At 40.2% G+C, this 21,481-nt stretch overlaps 1 protein-coding gene across 5 annotated transcripts; it reads right to left on the bottom strand.

Moving 5' to 3' along the window:
• Positions 1 to 5,423: 5,423 nt before the first annotated feature.
• Positions 5,424 to 21,069, bottom strand: ING3 (inhibitor of growth family member 3). 5 transcript variants are annotated; one of them, XM_062017812.1, is made up of 12 exons: positions 20,893 to 21,067; positions 20,642 to 20,713; positions 16,425 to 16,525; positions 15,000 to 15,065; positions 13,593 to 13,689; positions 11,451 to 11,522; positions 11,023 to 11,142; positions 9,720 to 9,778; positions 9,169 to 9,359; positions 7,827 to 8,019; positions 6,910 to 6,948; positions 5,424 to 6,316 (listed from the first exon to the last, which is right to left on the bottom strand). In XM_062017812.1, the coding sequence occupies exons 1-12, from the start codon at positions 20,918 to 20,920 to the stop codon at positions 6,200 to 6,202; spliced, it is 1,155 nt and encodes a 384-aa protein (XP_061873796.1). In that variant the 5' UTR covers positions 20,921 to 21,067; the 3' UTR covers positions 5,424 to 6,199. The 5 variants fall into 5 exon arrangements, 4 of the variants coding, with proteins under 4 accessions (XP_061873796.1, XP_061873788.1, XP_061873805.1 ...); XM_062017804.1 differs by having other exon boundaries at positions 9,720 to 9,877; positions 20,893 to 21,066; XM_062017821.1 differs by lacking the exon at positions 20,893 to 21,067 and adding an exon at positions 16,707 to 16,929 and having other exon boundaries at positions 9,720 to 9,877.
• Positions 21,070 to 21,481: the final 412 nt, after the last annotated feature.

Below are 21,481 nucleotides of genomic sequence, written 5' to 3'. Positions count from 1 at the left end.
CACATTTTTATTGTTAGTTCATTCGACTATTGACTAATCCATCCATGTATAAAATGTACTTTCTTTAAAAGCCTGTGATTAATTTAGGCCAAATAACACCACAGAGAAATTAAACCCATTTTTAAATAAGTCAATACCATATCCAGATGAATTCATCACAGCAGAAACACTCCAACTTGTCACCTTTTCAAGAAAAACTAGATACTTGAATGATTATTAAAACCATTTATAAATATGATGGGCACTTATTTTTACCCTCACACAGTAATAATGTAATTTTAGTCTCACAAAACAGAGCTGTAAAAAAGCATTTCTTTTCTCAACACAGGGAAAACATATTCTTGTACTCCCAACAAAAAAAAGGATTCCCTAATTCCATAGCACTTCATCGACTGATTCCTTCTAGCAGGTAGCTACACTCTCACTTGCAAAGTTTATCCAAATACCTATCACACACGTCTTTTTCTGAAAAGAAATAGTAAAACTTGCTTTGAAATCATAAGGCCACAATTTCGCAGGTGGAAGCAATATAAAATTATCTTCACATTGCTCCTCTATCACTGTTTCACCATTTCTCATGTGCAAATACAGTATAGCTTTCATTTATTCTAGATGAACGGCTTAGTATAATCCTAATTAGGAAAACTAATTTAACTGTCCACCTAATCAATAAATCTGTTTTCAGCAACAAAAGGGTACTTGGGACTCCCCAAAATGTTGGTATTTTAATAAAAAAAGATACAAATTGTAGCTGAACGATGATGTCTGCCTTCTGTAGTTTTAAGAATTACCTCATTGTACTTACCAGTAAACAGCTTCAGTAAAGTTCAGTAAAAAGTTCTCTTAATTGGCAGTAGCCAGTTTCATATATGTGGCCATACACATTTGATTCTTGCTGATAAATACTTAGAGAGGAACAGAGCAGTCACAATACTCATAAGTTTTCATAATACAAGGTATAAATAAGTATTAGGGCTTTACAAATATTAAACCAGGTGTGCATCTGAACATTGTTGGTCATTTCCTCCTGCATCAAGTAGATTTCTTGTACAGTCATGAGGCAAGTGTTTCTCCGCTCTAGTTGTAACACGTTAGGGGTTTTTTTTCAACATCTTCAGGATTTTTTTTTTCAATAGACAAAGGGAACACAAACAGTTCAAGTCATGTTTAATAATAAAGACTAAGTCTATTATGAACTATTGTAGAAAACTACCCGTTTTCCTAAAATATAAGGCATGATGTATGCAAGCACAAGTCTGAAAGTAACCAACTTGCTGACAACTTTTGCGTGCTAAAATAGCTCCTAAATACACAATTTATCTGGTGGGAAAAAAAAGCTGCTGTTTTGTCTTAGAACATCATACAGTGCAAAAGTGAAGTATAGATTTGGAAGTTGTATATTTGGAATATTACTGTAATTTAGTATAGATATGCTGAAGTGAGATGTTTTGCTTATTTTAGGTACATTATTCTCTGAGTATTTTAGTCAATCCCAGGACGAGTAACAAAACTGCAGAGACTCTGTTCATACAGTGTGGTCTAACTGTAGCTATTCATGTATACCCCTAAGAGAGTGTAACAAGTCAGACCCTTATTCCTCTGGCAATTCTGCTTCTCAGAGATGTTTAGTGTAATTTAAGTGCAAAACTGAACCCCCTGCTGTCAAGATGAAGGCCACTTGGGTCCTCCTTCTGTCACCTGTCACATCTATTGAAAGAGAGAAGCGTGTGGTCCACACGTTCCAGCAGGATGAGGTGGGGGGTGAAAAAGCTTGCCAAGAAAAGTCATCTCAAAGTGGAAAGCACCTCCCTGGTGAGAGGGAACAGAAAGGGGAAAATTAACTTCAGAATTGCTGATCTTTACTGTGCATGGTTGAACATCACTTTGCAAAGTTCAATAAGAAGACAAGAATGTAAATTATTCTGTGCTATTCAGAGAAAGAATCTAGCAGGATTGTCAGAGCAGGAAGCATAAATATATTTGCTCTTTCTTTTTCATTTCAGACAGAATAAAAAAAATCAACAGCTGAGGAAAAAATGTTACTTCTTCACAATGCAAATGGGCAATACAATTTACAACACATAGATCACTTTTTATTACATTACAGTGCTTAGCACGTTGTTTCTCTAGTTTGTGGTATTACAAATACCTCCTCATTCTCAAAATTCACCCAAGTGATGGAGAATTGAGATGAATCTCAAAGCAGCTGCACAGCATAATGCCAAAGGGTCATCTAACCTAGTGCCTGGTATCAAAGAGCATGCAGCGGTGTATGCCAGATGACTGCAGGAATGTCACAGTCATCCAGAAACACTCCCTGGTTACAAACACTCTCAATTTCTAGTGATCCATCTTCAGCGAGTTTTTGAACCAGATATGTTACTTCTGCTTTTTATGACTCCATGGATTTAGCTTCCATTAATTTCCTAGTCACACCCGTATCAGCTCTAGGGCCAATTTTACAATTTAAATGTGCCATATGTGAAAAAATGATGCTTTTTTTTCATTTTGGACTGGCTACCTCCCTACTATTTCTTCTAGGAGGAGACATACCTTCTCCACAGCACTCCTGAATTTACAGATCCCTTTTACATCTTCACTGAGACACCTCTTTCCAGCCAGAAGAGTCCCAGATAATTCACCTGCTCCTCTGATGTGTTGTCATTTCACAGCCTTGACCCTCCTATTTGAGCCTTTCCTAGTTTTGCTACTTTTTTTTTTGCAGCAGAGCAGAACAGAATTTTATACTACATTAAGACCCAAGTGCACATCAATTTACACAGTATAAAACTGTTTTCTGTTTATTTTTTATCTCCCACTGAGTCATTCTTAGCACTTGTCTGACCTGCTGCTGAGCAATGAACTGATGTTTCCATAGAATTACCTACATAACTCTAAAATCACATCCCTACACAGCAATAGCTACTTCATATGCCCCAGCTGCAGGTAAATTGAGAATAGAGTATCATTTTACATATTGTTTAATATTTACATTTAACCAAATATTGAATCACATCTTCCATTTTATCAGACACTCAGTATCATGAGACTGTTGTTCCACTTTTAACACTTTGCATTTTGCTATTTTTGAGAACCCAACATAAGTAGAAACATTACGTTACTATTTACCCTTCTTTAACTAATCTGTTATGTAACTGCCAAGCAGCAGAGTCCTGTTGGACTCCTTTAGCAGCTTCTCCCTTCGGGAATACTGGAAATGTATTGCTCCACTTTGTATTATTCTCTTTTCCAAACAGACATGTAACATTAAGGAGCTTCCACTCTTCAGCAAGCACATTTTTAAAGAAACTGTAGTGAGAGAGCCCATCCCCATCAGCCCCTTCTCTGTCTGCTCAGTGAAGCTCTCCAAGGACCCTGCTGACTGTGAGGCAAGGACTCTGCCAATATGCACTTACTCACACATACGCTAATTCCAGTCTTTATCAATTTCTATCAATGTACAAAGGAATAAAAATTAAGCTTGTAGATACAACTTAAAGCTTTTTTTAAAACTTGGTGCTTTTTTTCCTCTATTGCTTTCCATTCCTTTAAGCATTTTAAAATACATAATTGCTCAGACATTCCATTCACGAGCTCTTGTAGAACTCTCAGTCAGGTTTGGTCCCATCTATTTCCTGCAGACCCATTTCGGTGTTTTTTTGCACCATAATCACATGCTGACCCTCAAGCTTCTCTCACAGGCTTCCTGTTTAAAAGACAACAAAAGCATGTACAGGTTTTACTGTTCTACATCTTTGATATGTGTTTTGCATTTTCCCCCCATTTTTCACAGTTGTTCACTTCTTTTTTCTAAACTTAAGACACAAAATGCTAATGTACTAATGAGGACAAAGGTAAGGTTTTTCTTCTTGTGCGTTCTCTCCCTAGCTCCTCCATGAAAAAACAATTCATGGTGTCTAATGAAACAGTGAACCAACGTTCACACTAAACATTTAGACTTTTATTTGAATTTGCTGTCTCTGCATCATCTTAGGTATGGTTATGAGCGAAGGACTTCCTTAGCCCTAGAGACTTAAGACACTCAGTGTAAGGGAAATGGTGCTTGTTTAACTTCAATTCACAGCATGGCACCAGTTTCCAACAGAGCAAATAGTTTGTTATCTCTATTGTTTCAACAACCTCACTTAAAACCAGATATTCTAGTCCTCAAGTGGTTTTTTTTTTTTTTTTTCAGCCTGGGATTTCCACAGAAACACCCAGGCAGTGGGTTCAGTTCCCAGTTTTAATGGGATCTTAGTTACTGCACTCTCCTGTTTATTTTCACCAACTTCTGTCCTATTTTCTTATCAAAGTCTATTTATCATGTGTAACCACATTTCCCTTCTTACACATTTACTTTTCCCCACTCTATGAATGTAAAATGCCTACTTTTTAAATTTTTTTAATAAATGTTATGACTGAAGCATGGTTTCATTTTGGTTTAGGTAGAGCCTGTGCTTTCTGCACATACTCCTATTACTAAGGAATCCAACTCAATTGGATTCTGTTATGTAACGAAGTACTGCTTCTCTCCCTCTCTTCTCCCATGCATGGACTTGGAAAGCTACCACATGAAGACTGTGGTTCTCCAGTCTAACAGCCCAAAAAGCAATCCAGTGCTACAATAACGTCTTTACTCCAAAGGGAAAGTGTATTTTTTTTAGTAGTGGAAGGAAGAAGGAGAAAAAAGGAGTAACTCTGCCTGTGTTCAGTGCTGCTGCAGGAGCGGGCTACACAAAAACAACAAAAGAAAATCCTCATGGAAAGGAAATCTAAAAACTATGTCCCAAATAAGCAAGTAGGGAAAAAATAAAAAAGTAATTCTTTCCATTATGTTGACAGTCAAGGATGTGATTTGAAAAATCAGTTGTCTGTCATGTACCACAACATGTACAACTCTTGGATCAAACCTGTTACAGGCCTGCAGGATCCTCCCTGGACTGCTAGGGATTCCACAGGCAAGATAATCTCTTTTTTCCCCATCTTCTTTCATGAACTGACATGAAAAACACTGTCCAGGAAGGACTACAGCAGCTGTAAGGAACACTTACCATGAATTTCTTCTCCCCTATTTCCATCTTTGCCCCAGAAATGGGAAAGCAGTCCTGCCTGTGGATATCTCGAGACAGTTGGGATTTGGTTTGGTTTTGTTTTTAAACCACGTGGAAAACAGAACATTTGTGCCCATTTAAGCAGGTGCCACTCATCGCCTGGAGACAAAGACAGCCAAGCAAATGTTATTTCAGATTTGCCTACATATCTATTAGTTATTCACCCACCAGAGAATCGTCCTCCTGTGCAACGCTGCGCTCCTGCACGTGGGCCATGTGGCAATGTCCTGTGCCAGCGTAGCTACATTCTTCTGAAGCCACTCAGGGATACACCTTTTTTTTTTTTTTTGACAAAGGTACAGAAGACATCCATTTGAGGAGTTGAGGTTGTTTTATTTTAACACCTAATACAATTCAAATTTAAAGGATTACTTGCACAAAAAAATAAACACATTTGGTATAAAAATTTATCGTCACTTTTACACCTTATTTTCCTCTTATGGCCTGCGCCTTCTCTGGAGCAGAAACATATAAAGACTAATGGCACAAGTTTGTTTTATTCTACAGCATTTTTTTTTGTTTTTACATACTCAAGTACCCTAGAGGACAACAGCCCGCTGTATACAAGAACCATTTTCTTCAGCCTGCTGAATTAAGTTTCATAAAGAACCAAAGCTATAAAGGCATTTTAAAAACCATTGTCTCGTTTTTTTTTCAGACGCACTGACTTTTTGCACCATTTATATACATAGTGTTACATAACAGCTCTTGAATACAGTACATGCAGCAGAATATATCTGTTGTATATAAAACATACATTTAAAATCTTGACTTATTGGAATTTTTGGAAGATTGGATAATTGTAGAATGCCCACTGCTTAGAGAAAACGGTCTGATAGTACAAATGTCTGCATATGCTGGCCACTGGAACAATCCAAGGCTCACTGGAATAGTATCTGTAGCACAGAAATGTGCATAAATAATTTACTTACAATATTAAAACACAACTAGCAAAATCAATAGTTCAAGATCTTACGACTGCTATGTTAACCCTTAAGTGGTTGCGATGAAGTGTGACGGGGGCTCCCCCCCCTCCCAAGTCCTCTATAAAACTTTAAGTATGTAATTTGTTTTCCAGATGAAGAACCTTATTTATGCCTACTGCCTCTTCTCTTCATTGCAGCTGTACACTGTGGGCAGTACCATTTCCCTTTTGGTGCTTCTGTCAGTCCAACACATCCATAATGGAACCACTCAATGGGGCACTACAAAAACAGAGTTAAAGAAAGGATTTGGGTTTTTTTTTTTTTTTGAAACACACATCACAGACATGATTCTGTGAAAATGAAGCAGGACTAAAAAGCATAGATTCTGCTTTACACACAAAGTCAGGGACAAAGTGAGACTCAATTCCTAAGACTCAATTGACTAATGAAAGTAATACAAATTCTAGAGGTCATATATGGACTCACATAACAGAGTAAAAGATGTTGTGCTTTGAAATACTGAACTTGGGAACACCAAGTGACGCACAAGTAACCTTATCACTCACTTCTATGTAAATGCACTATCTCAGTAAATACTTGTTTCCATTCAAATGTTCTTTGAAGGAGACAACTGATATTAGTAGAGACATAGCTATAAGTTCCTGGAAATAAAGGGCCTTTGAAAGATGTCAAACTTTCCCAGTGAAGCCTTCTAGAAGAATCTGAACTGTGAGGACAGATGAAGAGAAGTTTCTTAAATAATGGTTCAACTCATACACATGACTCCGAAACACCTCTAAAGAAAAGTAACTCCTGCAAGCAACAGTTACATGCACAAGCTTTTCATGAACTTTTTGAGCTTTGTTACTTACATCTTGGTTATCACAGCCTACCATTTCACCATAGGACACCTAGTAAATAAGAAAAAAACCCAGTCTTATTAATAATTACTTTTAATTAGTAATATAATCAAAATTTCCAAAGGGCTAAAGTTAAAATTTCTTCCTTTGAGGAGTTTCTCCATTACCAGTAGCAACAGTATTTTCATTTTTCTTTTGTTATGAAACCCAAAGAACATCATGTAGTTTTAAAAGAAGAAATGATGAAAAAAAGAGATACTTCTGCATACTTCAGAATGAAGCACATTTTGGTCTAAGCAACAGTGCTCAGTACATTATCAGCCCAGTTTTCAAGATTATATTGATGTCTGGCATTTCCCTTGCACACATGACAATTTCAAGCATTTTAAACAACCAAACACTTTCAAGAGAATTCTGTAAACTAAAAGAAGCCAACACTCTTAACAGTGTTTAAAATAGGAAACAGGTATTTAAATAAAACCTCTCTCCTATTGTCATTCAGTCCCTCTAGTTCTCTGATAAGTTTCATAGATCTAGTTGTTTGTTTGGTTGTTGGGTTCTTTTGGTTTGTAGTTTGGGTTTGTTTGGGTTTTTTTTTTCTTTTTATGACAACTAGGAAAGAGCAGGGAAGTTCCTTACTAACTTAAAATTTTACCTAAATTCACTGTGAACCTTTTTTATTTTTTAGTTTAATTATTCCTGAAGTCTTCATTAAAGACCTCGCTAGATATGCCATATCACTTGAAAACCTGCTTCTTTTTAGCTTCAACAGTAGAGTTCATTATTAAATATCACCAGTTGGTAAGTAAAAACAGGTCAGAATTTTAAGACTGCAAACAGAATGTTTTACAATTAGCAATCAGAAAAGGAAGTTCAACTACAGCAAGAGAGCAGTTCTAGTTGTATTTAAGGTTGGAAGGCATCCTTACCTGATTACAGATGCAGTAACGGGGCTCATTTGGATCATAGGTCCAGTCAACCTGGCTATTAGAATCAGACTCTGGTATTACTGCTGTTTGCTGAGACAGTTCTTGTGCCAGTGCAGACGAAGAAGAACAAGATGATAGAGAGGAAGAAGAGGAAGATGATGAGGACTGCTGACTTGAGGATTTGTTGTTGTTTCTGCAGGGGAAGAAAAAAATAGCATATAAGATTTTATTTCCTTTCCTGCCAAGTGAAAGGATCACCGAACAAGCACTTTGTTGACTCTGAAATACTGCAGCACATAAATCCCAAAGCATCATTCCCTAACAGGTTTCATCAACAACTGCAAGAACTGCAGTGGACACAGTGAACTCTCTTTGGAGAAGGAGAAAAGTTGTACCAGCTTATGAGTGCAAGACGGACTATTCTGATCAACAGAATTTAACAGCTTTAAGCTGCCAAGTGGCTTTAATGAATGTTTTTCCTCAGAACATTTTCTATCAACAATCTTGGTGTCAAGTCCCCATAAAAATCACGTTACAAATAGAACAGGAATTTACATATAAATAATGTCATATGTCATGTGCAACAGATAACTGCTTTGAAGATGATGGCTTATACGTTAATCTCTACTCGAGCATCACCAAACACTCCACAGGAACAGTGCCACAACACAAATTCTATGCTTTTGCTTATAGGTCAGATCTGGCATCCAAGATATCCATAGATGAAAAATGCTTCTAAGGCAAAATTGCCAACTGCACTGTGAAAACACGCAGACTTGTAAGAGGAAAAAAACGCAGGTCAGATTAAAAGGATGGGCATTTTGAGACAAACCCTTTCAAGTTCAGCTTGTGACTACTGTCACAACATGTTGTGACATTATGGTGCTTAAAGTGTTTTTAAACTTCATTTTAATGAGAAATAAAATTCAGTTTCCTGTCCTAGAAGTACAGCCATCAGAAAGCACTGTGATTATTTGCAGATTTCCAGATTACTTCAAACCCACCTACAAAGTGCTGCATGGTAAAAATGCGCCATCATTTGCCGTTAGGCCAAATCTTCTCCAGAACACAGAAAAATGAGGCTATAAACTAGACTACACAATAGATGAAAAAGCAAATCAAGACATTTTTTAAAACCTTGATGTGACTTTGCTTAAAGAAAGAAAAAAGTGAGAGAAGAAGAAAGCCCTGAACAAAAAAAAGCCAGCAGGCAGTAACTGCCTCCTCCTGATCCTCCAGACAGGTATTAAATGCCAACTATTGCTAATATGGCCCATGACCTTTAAAAGAAAGCTTAGCTGTCTTAAACCTATACTTGCAGTTAACAAATAAGAAAACCTACTTGCTTTTTCTACCACTTCGTGAATCTGTGGCTGATGAACTTAATGTCTGTGTTAATGTAGATGCCAGAGCTGATGATGAATATCCAGTTGAATCTCTGGATAACGAAAATTCTCTTCCGAGTTGAAAATCATTGTTCTTAAATGCTTCGTAGCTGGCTTTTAGACTGGATGTTCGTCTTCCTTCCTTCATCTAAAGGGAATACTGATATTGTATCAGATTACACAGCAGAGCTCTTACAGAAGACATACCAGGCTGCTAACTGCTAGTCATTTGCACTGGGTCGTTAGTTACCCTGTTAACAAAATGATGTACAGTAACTGGTAAAAAGATGTAAGACTATCCCAAAGGAAAACCTAGAAAATAAGCCACCCCTTTATTGAAGTTTTACAGGATGAAACTGTAACATACAAACAAAAGTGATGACATGTGAACTGAATCATCTCCACCAAGAGCGATCAAAGACATTCAGATTAAAAATAAAAAAAGAATCACTAGTCTTCCTTGTTAATTGATAGTGGATGGCAGAATGACAAGGATGTTTGACATTACCTGTGCCGTGGCTTGCACTGCTTGAGCTGCTGCCATGGTAATTGCACCGGCCCCGGATCCTGAAGATAATGAGCCCAGGTTATATGATGCCAATGGTTGAGAAGAGTTTGTATTGTATGCATTGTTTGAAGAGGATGATGAATTACTGTTTCGACACCCTTGATGAACAGAACACATTTATGAAATTTAAAATGAAACTAAATTCCTTTGCATTTTAAGAAGAGATATATATGACAACCAGTGAAAGAGTAGGAGCTCCATTTACGCATTAGAGCAGCCTGATCATTTGGAAAAAAAGTGTTAAAAAGTCATTTGACACAGCAAGTATGGCGTAAAAACCCCTAAAAGTTTGTTCCCCGCCTATCTCCACATGCAAGGAGATCTTTTAGGAAGCCAGTCCTCACTATCGTATTCAGCTATCAAAGAGCAGATGCAGCTGTTGTGTCTATATAAACCCAACCTCCTTTGAAGTTATGTTGACTACTTTGGCCATCAAGAAGACAGTAAGAATTTGACTGTACACCTATACTGCTTCTGAAATTAAATTTTTAATAATCCTAATTTTAAAAAGTACAAATCACAATTTTAACACAACGTAGACTACCATGTCTGTCTACAGACTGACAGCTGCTCAAATATAGATACACTTATTTACCACTTCATGTGAAGTTCCTTCAAAAGAAAAGTAAAATGGATATGAAGGAGACTATTTGAAACCGATGAACAGCACTAAATTCCAAACTGCAAGGTAGTTTACTTACTATAACCCTTCACAATCTTTTATTCTCAGAAAAGAAACTATGAGACACCCTAATTTTGAAAATTGAGAGAAAATTGTGAATTCTTTTATTCCCTATTCAAAAAGGCTTCTCACCTCTATTGAATTGTATTTTATTGTAGTAGCTGAATGCCATGTCTGACCAATCCTTAAAACAAGAAGTGTGAAAGTTCTTTTCCCTTACTTTTGAAAAAGTTACATGGGTTTATTTTCCTCAAAATAGTAATGCGTTGATGTCTGATACTTCTACTACTGTCTGAATGAATCTCTACTGTTATCTTTTTCCAAGCAGTGTAAATAGAAAGCAGCAGCCCACACACAGCTGTTAAATGACAACAGAGCTAATGCGCTTCATGGGCAACATGGATGAGTAACAATGCCTGAAATTTCTCATGATTCAAATGACTGAAAACCCTAGAGAAAAGGGTATGAGCCTCAGATTTCAAAAGACAATAAACTCAATTATATTTGTGAGTTATCCTCTCCTGATTAAAGAGCAATAAAATGCAAGACAATTAAGATTACCTGGTGTATTTTCTTTAGAAGCATCTGAAGTCAGGGTAGATAGAAGAGCTTCAGATTTAAACTTCTTTTCAGGAACATGATCTGTTGCACTATGGTGAGAAGATGGATTGTGTTTCCTTTCTAAATGAAACAAACAAATGGAACCTAAATGTAAAATCTTTTCAGCTTGAAAGACAAATTATAAGTAGAGATAACAAAAAAGCACTTTCAACTAATTCCCATCAGTAAAACCTTACTATTTCATCCTTGTGCTTCTTCTGATCAGACATTATCATGATTGCATTATGCCTTTTTCTCCCACCAACATTTGGAGAAAATACAAAAATTCTGAAGTGTTTTGGTTCTTTGTTTTGTTTTGTTTTCTCTAATACCACTCAACAAAAAACAGGATAAAAAATTGACAGGTTTTTAAGTCTCAAAATACTTACTCTCTACTGGAGTGTGAGAATGGGCGTGATGGTTATTCACAGGTTGTGATGGTGTATCCAGCTCCAGAGACCCTAAGAGGGATATAAAAAAGACAGGAAAATTTCAGTCTCATCATTGACATGGTTTTGACTTTTAGGTATTAAACAAATCTTTGTAATCTTAAAATAAGCATAACTGCATAGTGATTTGGTTAATCAGAAGGATTTTTGCTAAAGTTGAAACCCTTCCTGTAGTAAAACCAGTGAGAACTGTTCAACTGGTAAAATCAATAAATTAAAAATCAAGGAAAATAAGGAGAACAAGTGACAGCATTGCTCTCAACATGCCATTTACTCAAATGCATCACACACAAGCCAGTGACAGCTGGAGAATGCTGCAACAAAAGTACCGACAACTGACACCAATACGAATTTTAAAAGAAGACTGCCACAGGTAAACTGTATTAACAAGATATCTTGTTCTACTGACTACATCGTGTCACACTGCATCAAAACACACAAGCACTAGCAACATCTTTCAAGACGCTCTAACATTCAACCAGAAAGGCTTTAGATCAACATCCAAATTTTCTTAGGGTTCAAAACATACAGAGCAACAATCCAAAGAAGAAAAAAAGAAAGATGGAAAAAGGTGGGAGTGGGTTGTGGCAGAGATGCAAGTCTATGTCTGAGAAAATATTTCTTCTACTATTAGCCATGGGGCTAAACAATGGCAGCATAGGAAGACTTTGACCATAGATTTCAATTAGAACAATATAAACCAGATTGTATATCAATCTTTGGCAAAAAGGTTTGGAACTCACTGCAATACCTACCAACTTAACCACTATACACAGAACAATTCAACAAAGTAATTTGCATCCATTTTGCAAAACCTGTAGCTTCAACATTTCTTTACCTCTTTCCTTTTCAGTGCTACCAAAAAGCGCACAAAGCATGAGGTGATGTTTTAGCTGAGCTGACCTACACTGTGTCAAGAACTAGTCCAATGGCTGCCCTCTGGTGGAACCTCAACAAGATGTGTTAACTCTCAAAGCTTCACATGTTAAGAAGCTTCTACTTTTCACTTATTAAAAAAAAACCAAAAACAAACCCACCTCCTCCTGCCCCCTAAACCTTAAACACTCAACATCTGGCACATTTCTATTTTAAGTTCTTGAAATTCTACCTACCTACCTCAACAAACACAAAACTCATCTGAAGGTAGTATCGCATCTTAAAACTGCATCTGTGATTCCAACTAAAATAAACTAGTCCTTTTCTGTAGTTGCCTTAGTTGCTAGTTTACTAAAAGCACTTACTTGGTAGTTTTATTTTTATGCAGTTATTTTTAGTAGCAGTTACAAATAAAATATCCAAACCTCCCAGCTTTTATGCCTCATCCATTCAAAGTTTAAAGAAAGAATACTTATTCCTAACCCCCTCAAGCAGTTTAGGTTACTGTTCACTCTCCTTGGGTATGAGAACTGTCCCTGTCTCTTAGCTCCATAATCACACCAGTCAAATGAACATTGAAATTTATTATGATCACATTTGAACTTGAGGGCTAACTGCTGATGTGTACAGAAAGGTCAGATTCTTCTACACCAAGCTGGCCAAGAAGCTGTCACACTACATTTCTGTTCACATTCCGAACACCAGCATTGCTCTGTTTCTTAAACATGCAGATTTCTTACCCTAAATGCTTCTCTCTCACTATCCCATTGCAAAGGAACTCATTTTCTCCCCTTTAAAAAAACAGAAAACCACCAAGTCCCTAACTTTACTTGACATTCCAAACCTGTAAGAAAATTAACGACCCTCAATTTCGTAGCAATCAACTGAAGTATGAAATGGTGCACTTTCAACCGGGCAGGTGGCAAACTTAGGCTGAAGTACTTGTCTGAATACCTACAGTTGTTAAAAACAAGTTTAAAGAATTCTGTACTTTACTATAGTGATTCACAAGTGTGAAAAAAAAAAAATCCAATTTCTCAGTTCTATTTTCACTTGAGAATCACTGGCTGATGAAAAATAAGCAGGTTAAAACACAGTTTTGCCACGAGTGGAAATACTACCAGCCACTAGCAAGCGTACGGTATTTTAATTTTGCAAATGGACAGAAAATGTGTCAAGTTCTGAGGAAGCATCACACATACTTACGTCTCTCTAATATTTCTGTAATTCCAGCATTATCTGCTTCAAGTTCCATTTTAAATTTCGCAAGTTCCTGGTCCAATTTTCTCAAATGACGGTCTACCTGTTTTTGTGACAGAGCGATAATAAATAGCAGCCGTTTCTGGAGCATGAATATCTCAGGCTTGCTAAATATTTCCCTTCCAGCAATTCTCTGCCATGGAGCACTAGGCACATACAAGAACAGCTAGTAGTGTAACTTCTCAGTCAGCTGCACCTCCCTAACTCAGCAGAGACAGTAGAGGTAACACACACAGAACGCTACTGCTCCTGAGCTGCACAGTGAACTGCAGGATGCAAGAAGGCTGCGTCCTGGCTTTGCAGGTAGAAGCCGTCCTCTTGCAGTAGACAATGTTCCAAGACACAGCCTTGAGTCTTTCTTTTGAGAAAAAAAAATTAAGAGTACTTCAGAGTGTTGTGGTTATGCATGCAGAAAGGGGGAGAGAAAGATTGCTCAGAGACGTTATGGCTGTCCCAGCACTGACAGCATTCAAGGTTAGGTTGGACAGGGTTTTAAGCAACCTGACCTTAGTGAAAGATGTCTCTGCCCACAGCAGGAGGTTGGACCAGGTGATTACTGATGGTCCCTTCCAAGCCAAACCACTCTACTCTTCTATGACGCACACTTTAGAGGAGGCTGGGCTGCACTCAGAAAATTGCAAGTTTACTGAGCTGCAGTTTATATGCCACTATACATCCCAGTAAACTTCAGTATTGAGTGAAAAGGTTTCTAAACTGCAACTGTAAAGACTCTTGTGCATTTCTGTAAAATGATACACGCTTGGGTGTTGAAAATTGGCAAAAAAACCCCTCTAAACTTAACATCAAGGAAAGAAACTATGTTCCAAATGCTTTGTCTACTTGTAGTCATACAGTAGAATGCACCTGCCTCTAAACTATTAAAATTTGAACAGATTTTACAGTTATCAGCTAACCAAAAAAGGGAGGGCACGTTCCAACTTTTGGAACTAACCTTTGGTTAACTGAAGTGAAACTGAAGTAGACATAAAATATCTGTGTCATGTCTACTGTATTTTAGTGCAGTCTGACTTGCACATTCTGTTCTCTGAGAAAATGTAAACTAGAAAGACTTAAAATTCAAAATCCACATGCTGTAGCTTGCTCATCAGAAAGAAAAATCGGTAATACAAAAGTCAGCATGCATAAAAACTTGAAATTTCTAAAATTATTCCTGTATGTTTTGTATTCAAGTGACACTTACTACCCAAAGCAACAAAGTTGTTAGAAGTTTCTTTCACCTACCAAAATACCTATATGTAGCTGAACTAACAGTATAGATAGCACAGCTGTGGCACTTATCTAAATGTCTAAAACTCCTTTAGGTAAATTGCCACATGCCTTCTCTTCACTTACCAAATCATATATCTGATTAGCCAGTTGCACTTTCTCATCTGCATCTTCCAAAGCCTTATAATAATCCTGTTGTAAAGAGAAATTTTTTAAACTATGAATGTAATTGAATTAATTTCAGTCAGCTATCATTGTGTAGCACAAAACATAGGTTAAAAGGAGAAATTCAAGTCAGTTTTCAGAAAGACTGTGAAACTCTATTGTGAATGACAATCACATAAATTTTATATGAGATATACAATACATATCAATTTCTGATTTGTGTGCCTTACAAAAAGCCAAACTACAAGATGTGGACACTTCCTCCTACACTGGTATTTAGACTTCTGCAAGAAATGACAGAAGAAAAGAAGTCCTGGATTGATTTTGCATTATACAACAAAAGGTTATGGACTCAAAATGAGATGATGTCTTCTACTTCTTATGGCTCTTGAATGCAGATACTACTGTCCTTCAAAACAGTGCTGAACAGTATTGTGAGGGGAGGCATTATGATGTATACAGTTTATAGCTTGAACTATTTTAAGATACATTTATGTAACTCAGAAGTGTATTATAAAATAATTTGACTAGAGCAATCCAGTTTGAAAGTCTTCTTGAACTCATGGAAATTCACAGAACAATTTTTTTTTTTAAGTATGTTTACACATGTTTTGACCCTAGATTTAAATAGCTTCAGTGTCCTTTTATTCTCCATTTCAACTGAAGAGTATTGCTTCAGTGAAAAGTACTTGAAATTTTGGTTCAACTGAAGTCAAACCAAACTTTTTTTCATTTACTCTAGTGAAGTCATAGTTTGGACTTGTTTCAAATATAGAAATCTATTTGTATTAATTAAGGAAAAAACAAACCTTGGGCAAATAAGGGATTGAAGTAGCAAGTGTAGGAGACTGCAAAGGAGTTTCTCCTGACAAAATGATGGACTGCCTTGCTAACAATACCACTAGTGCCTGAGTGCTGAAGGATAAACCAGAACACATCCATCTTCTCATTCCTCCCTCCCTAAAGCTACATAGACCATATGTATAACCTGTACAAGGACATAGGAGAATATAGGAAATGCTGAAGCTAAGCTTGAGAAATATCCTTGAAAAGAGAGTCAATTCACTTACACAACTTCATTTCACAGAAGCAAAACCAAAGAGTCTAAGTGGAAAATTTAGGACCTGGTTTCCTCACCATTCCAGGATCGTAATTTTTAAAATGCTAGCAAGTACCGGGTAGAGCTTAAAAGAAATGCTTGATCGAAGAACCCTTTCAGACATTTTTCAGTCATTTTCCTCCTAGGTGGTTCTATCCATCTCTGTGAAAGCCCAAGGAAAGTCACAGTTCTGAACACTTAAGTCTCCATCAATCATATGCTACTTTTTCCTAAGGTTATCTTTGTTTGCAAAAGAAAAACTCGAGCCACTCTTGTGATATCCTTACTTTTTTGATTGATGTCATTTGTTCTTCTCTCCATTCAGGTTTGTTTTTCTTTGCATTCATAAAAAATTCATTTACCCTCTGCTCAAGCTGATCCATTGCATCTGCAGCACAAGAAAAGATTAAGATATATGTTATCTTCTCCTGTACATAAACATGAAATAAGATTGATTTTTTTTTCTTAAACAAAGTTGACAGGACTGAAGTGTAAACTATTAGAGAAGAAAGAAAACAAAAAAACCCAAAACAACCAAGTGACAGTGGACAGAGGAGGGAAATATTTACCTTAATTTCCAAGAAGCAGAATTGCATTCTGGTAGGATTCTCATCAAGGTTCTTGTGCTCTCCAGCATGGGGCAGGCAGGACTCCAAGTTCTAAAGGTTTTTTGTCCCTAAGAGCAGTGGTAGTGACTTAAAGCACGACCCAAACTCCTCACCCAGGGCTCTAGACTGCTGACTTTGGAACATTCTAGCCAGTTACAAACTGAGCAGGAAACAAAATTTTCTCCTAAGAGAAACAGTCAAATACAAAACCAAATAATTGAAAAAAATTAGTGCCTCAAAAGGTAGAGCAATGGAAGAGTCAAGTCACTGCCTTTAAGTCAAGGCCCTCTCCATTGTACGCTAGGAAGGATGAGGGCAAACTGAAAACACTCACAAAATTGTTCCCCCCACCCCCACAGGGTAAATGCACTGATGAAATACTATTTGTACAGGATTCTCACTTATATGAAGCTGAGAAATAATAATTAAAAAAAAAGCCAGAAATTCCCTAACATTAACTATTGTTAAGACAGGAAAATGTCAACTACAAGTTATTTGCTTCATTGAGACAGGAACAGGGATTCCTTTCCCTCCATCTTCCTTCAAAAAAATTCCAAAACACTGAGTTTACTACTTCAACAGCTGGACCCTTGTGCATGCAACAGCTTGCATATTTCCAAAACACCTGCAGCTGCCCCAGTCAAACTAGCTTTGACAGCCTTGCTGGTCTCAGGAGAGATGACAGAACTGAAATTTTTTTCACAGCACTCTCAGTGACACTGTCCAAATAGTAGTTTCAAATTAACTGTGACAATGCACCAGCTACCTACTGACTTCAGGCTCTGGGTGTAAGACACTTCAGATGATGTCCAGAGTGACCATTAAAACTGTGTCACATGATGGCCATCAGCATTTTTTTTTTAAAAAAAGAGTCAATTAAATAATTAATGAATCTCCAAGTATGATTAACTCTTCAAACCCAATGAGCCCAAAGATTTTCTCACTCTGTGAGAATTCCTAACCAGAACTAACTATTCGTGTGAATAAACAAAAACCATTCATACTAAACGATCAAAAGCATTAACTGATCTTCCCTACTCTGGCAATGTTCAGCAGCAAAACCAGCAGAAATCTACCAACTGACCAGACAGAGCACAACTAACCCCAAGCCAAAACAGTTGTGATATAGGCTCACATCAACTTTATTTAGAGGCAAAGTAGTTAAACATTTTGGTGTAAAACACGTTAATGATGGGAGAATCTGTAATATGAGCATTTTCCACTTGCACTTTGTAATGCAGGGAGATTAAAAAGCCTGAGCATCAAGAAAGCAGCACACACTACCTGAAGGTTTCTAAAAGCTTTGTTCTTTGACCAAAGACTGTAATTTAGTCCAAGGGACTAAATGCTTTATCTCCTATTCCCAGAGTGCAAACAGCTAGGTGATAATTATTCTAGTGACAAGGGAAAAAAAACCCCAAACTTCCCTATTTACTTTTTATTGAGGACACGCATCAGTCTGTGTGAAACTGCGCAAGGGAAAACCTGCACAAAAACTTGGGTCTCCCCTGAAAGTGCAGAAACAGCCAAAGGGAATGCAGGTTGGATCTATTAAATTACATGACAAGTTCCCTCCAGCACACTTCAAGTTTCGTTACCTTTTCTCCCTCCGCCACATTTTCAAATCAACTCTGATACTATATTCCAAGATACGAATTTCTTAGATCAGATTTCCCAAGAGAGTTGCCAGAAACTCTATTAAAGGAGAGGCCTTTTTCCAGAGCTTGACATTTTAGCATGATAATGAGGCCTGATAATCCATGATTTGAACTTAGAGAAACACATTTTATGCTCTATGTGGAACTCGGTTAAAGCCCAAGAGTCGAGTCACAACTCAGATGTTTTCCCACAGCAGCCTTATCAGACCATACAGTAAGTACAGCTGGTTTATCATTTCTTTGAACAAACAGCAGCACTTGCCCTGTTAGAAGTCCATGTGGTCCAAATGGGATAGAATATAAAGTCAGCAGTGACTCTAGAACACAGTAGCACAGTTACCTCTGAACTCTAACTCGCGCAGGTTTCCAGGACAGCATCACTCAAAGTACTATTTTCGAGTACTTCAGAGACACTACATCTTCCTACCAAGCCACTACGTCAGAGAATAACAACCTCCAGCTCTGCATTTAGTATTTGACAGGCAGTTTGGCAACTGATGTTACAGAGATATTAGTCCAGAAGTTTCTTAAATGGCTTTGGATACTTCACCATTCATTGTGCAAGAACGAGAGAAGTACCAAGGTCCAACAGACTGTCTCCTCTATAGGCCTAAGGTTGGTCTTAGTACACGTTGCTCAGTGTCATTCACTACTTCCAGTAATACAATGTGGAGTGTTACTTGCCATTTGGAGAGGAAATGACAGTACTGCAACCTTGGTAGTGCTGCTAGGCTCAGTTATGAAACACACCTAAAAAAATCCCTACTAGCTTATTTGCATCCATACTGAGTAGAGGTCAAATTTGTGAAATTGCTCAGAACTACCTAAGTCAGTGAGTGCCCCACTCCCTCTCCCCAGCAATAGTTACTTCCTGTCCTGAAAGAAGCCATTGCTCTCATCCCAGAACTTTAAGCACTGAACCCAAGACAGCACTTAAGCCGTAATATACAAACATATCCTATAGCTAGTCCAACACATATAAATAGCTTATTAATCACACCAGCTGTGTCCACTAAAATAAGTGTCTCAGGGATCTCACTTCCAAATACTACAGCTTAAACTACTGTTTTCAAGAACTGTCTTCCCACATAATATTGCACTTTGTATTCCTCTATGGCATTCACTTCTTATTTCAATCATTGCTCTCTTCTTCTTTACAACAGTCTGACCCTTTTGTATTAATGGCTCCTCTCATCTTTTGTGCAGTAACAGCTTCATTAAAAAAGGAAGACCTTCACATCACAATTACAGATGAACATATTGTGTGTTAAATGACAGCAACACCTGACTAGGCAACCTCATCTCCCATATAAGATTGCATTAGAAACGTGAAAGGGCAATGTATTCTGAGAGCAACATAAAGCAGTGTATTATATCAGCATCTAAGCAGATATACAAAGTGATCTACACAGAAACCTAGAGCAGACAGCACGTTTGGTTAGAGGTCAGCTAGGGCCACAATAGGCTGAGCAAAAAGCACCTTCCATGCAGGCGGTTATGAGGGGAGCTGGCTGGAAAGTTTCAGGGACAGCGTGCCACTGCCTGCTGAAGGAGCGGGACATAACTCATGTTCCAAACCACCATCACTGCTCTTAGGGATCAAAAATCTAGAGAGTTTGGGACGTGCCACCGAAAATGCCTTTGGGAGCAGCACAAGCCCAGGAGCGGAACTCCTCTAAGACCCTACTCCAGGGCGGGCCTCGGGCGGGGGCCGGGGTGGGCGGCTCGGGGGGCCGTTCGCTGAGTCGGCGTCAGGCGAGCTCGCCCCGCCCCTCGCTGCGTGCCGGCGGCTCCCCGCGCGGCGCCGGGGCTCCGCAGCGCCGCCTCCTGCAGCCACACCAGGTCTCGCCAAGCCGCGCCGCCCCGACGGAGACGACGCCGGGCGCCCAGGGCCGCCGAGACGCGCCCGGCCCGACCCGGCCCTGCGGCGCGGTGCCCCTCCCAGCACCGGAGCGGCGCGGCCGGAGAGCCGGGGAGTGGGGCGAGGCGGGGTGGGCGAGCGCCGGGGCCGGCGGCGGAGAGCGGAGCGGAGCTGCCCACACAGGTCGGAGCGCCTCGGCTCCCGCTCCCCTCCCTCCTCCCCACAGCGCGGGCCGGCGCCCCGCGGCGGTGCGGGACGCGGCGGGGAAGCCGGGGCCCGCGGCCGCCCCCCGCTGGCGGGGCGGGGCGGCGCCGGGCAGGCGGGCGCTGGGGCGCGGGAGGGGGCGGGCAGAGGCGCAGGGGGCGGGACTCACGTACTCTGCACCTGCAGGTCCATCTCGCGCATCTCGGTGAACCTGTCGCGCAGATCCATGGGAAGCTGCTCGATCACTGCGGGCACAGGGAGGGGCGGGGGAGCGGGGAGAGAAGGGAGGGGGTGGGGAGTCAGTCAGTCACCGCCGTGGGGGAGGGGGGCGCCGCCTCTTCGCCGCGGCACCCCCCCCCCCCCTCCGGCTCCCCTCCGCCGGCCGTGCCCGGCCGCCCGGCGCCCCCGTCCCGCACACACTCACTCTCCAGATAGTCCTCCAGATACAGCATGGCGGCGGCCGGGCCAGCGCCAAGGGGCTTCTCGCTAACGGGGGCTCGTCCCTTCCAATATGGCGCCGCCGCCAACAACAGCAGCAGCTCGACTCAGCGAAAACAACATTGGCGGCTGACGGCGCTCGCTCCGGCCGCGCCGCAATTGGACGCCCGCGCCGCTGACGCGCGCCGCGCCTCGCGCGCTCCCTCGCGGCCACACGGGAAATGTAGTCCGTGCGCGCGGAGGCGGCGGGAAACTGCAAGTACCGCCCTGCACCGCGGCGGCCGCGCCTCCCGCCGCGGGAGCCGCTGGGGCTGGGGCTGGGGCTGGGGCTGGGGCTGGGGCTGGGGCTGGGGCTGGGGCTGGGGCTGGGGCTGGGGCTGGGCGGGCGCCGGCTCTTTTCCGAGCCCCGTCACAGCTTCGCCGCTCGCCTCGCGCCGATGCTCGCCCCGATCCGTTTCCGCCGGTTCCGAGGGCGTACCAGTCATGCGAGAGCCGTGCGGTGTTTCTACTCCGCTGAGCCTCCGCTTTGTTAGGCAAAGCTGGGGCGTGCGGCCGCCGGCCCTCCGGAGGGTGCC

This window comes from Colius striatus, chromosome 1 (assembly GCF_028858725.1).
Source record: "Colius striatus isolate bColStr4 chromosome 1, bColStr4.1.hap1, whole genome shotgun sequence".
Taxonomy (NCBI): Eukaryota; Metazoa; Chordata; class Aves; order Coliiformes; family Coliidae; genus Colius; species Colius striatus.
The sequence above is the reverse complement of the archived record's forward strand: the minus strand, read 5'-3'. Positions and strand labels throughout refer to the sequence as shown.

What these genes read in the sequence shown, in the direction of transcription:
- ING3 (XM_062017804.1), bottom strand. Translation starts at nt 20,920, where the DNA reads ATGCTGTATCTGGAGGACTATCTGGAGA. An exon ending in GATGGACCTGCAGGTGCAGA is followed by an intron (nt 16,526 to 20,641) that starts GTACGTGAGTCC and finishes CTTGTGCTGCAG; the next exon opens with ATGCAATGGATCAGCTTGAG. An exon ending in TTCTCACACTCCAGTAGAGA is followed by an intron (nt 11,143 to 11,450) that starts GTAAGTATTTTG and finishes TGTTTCATTTAG; the next exon opens with AAAGGAAACACAATCCATCT.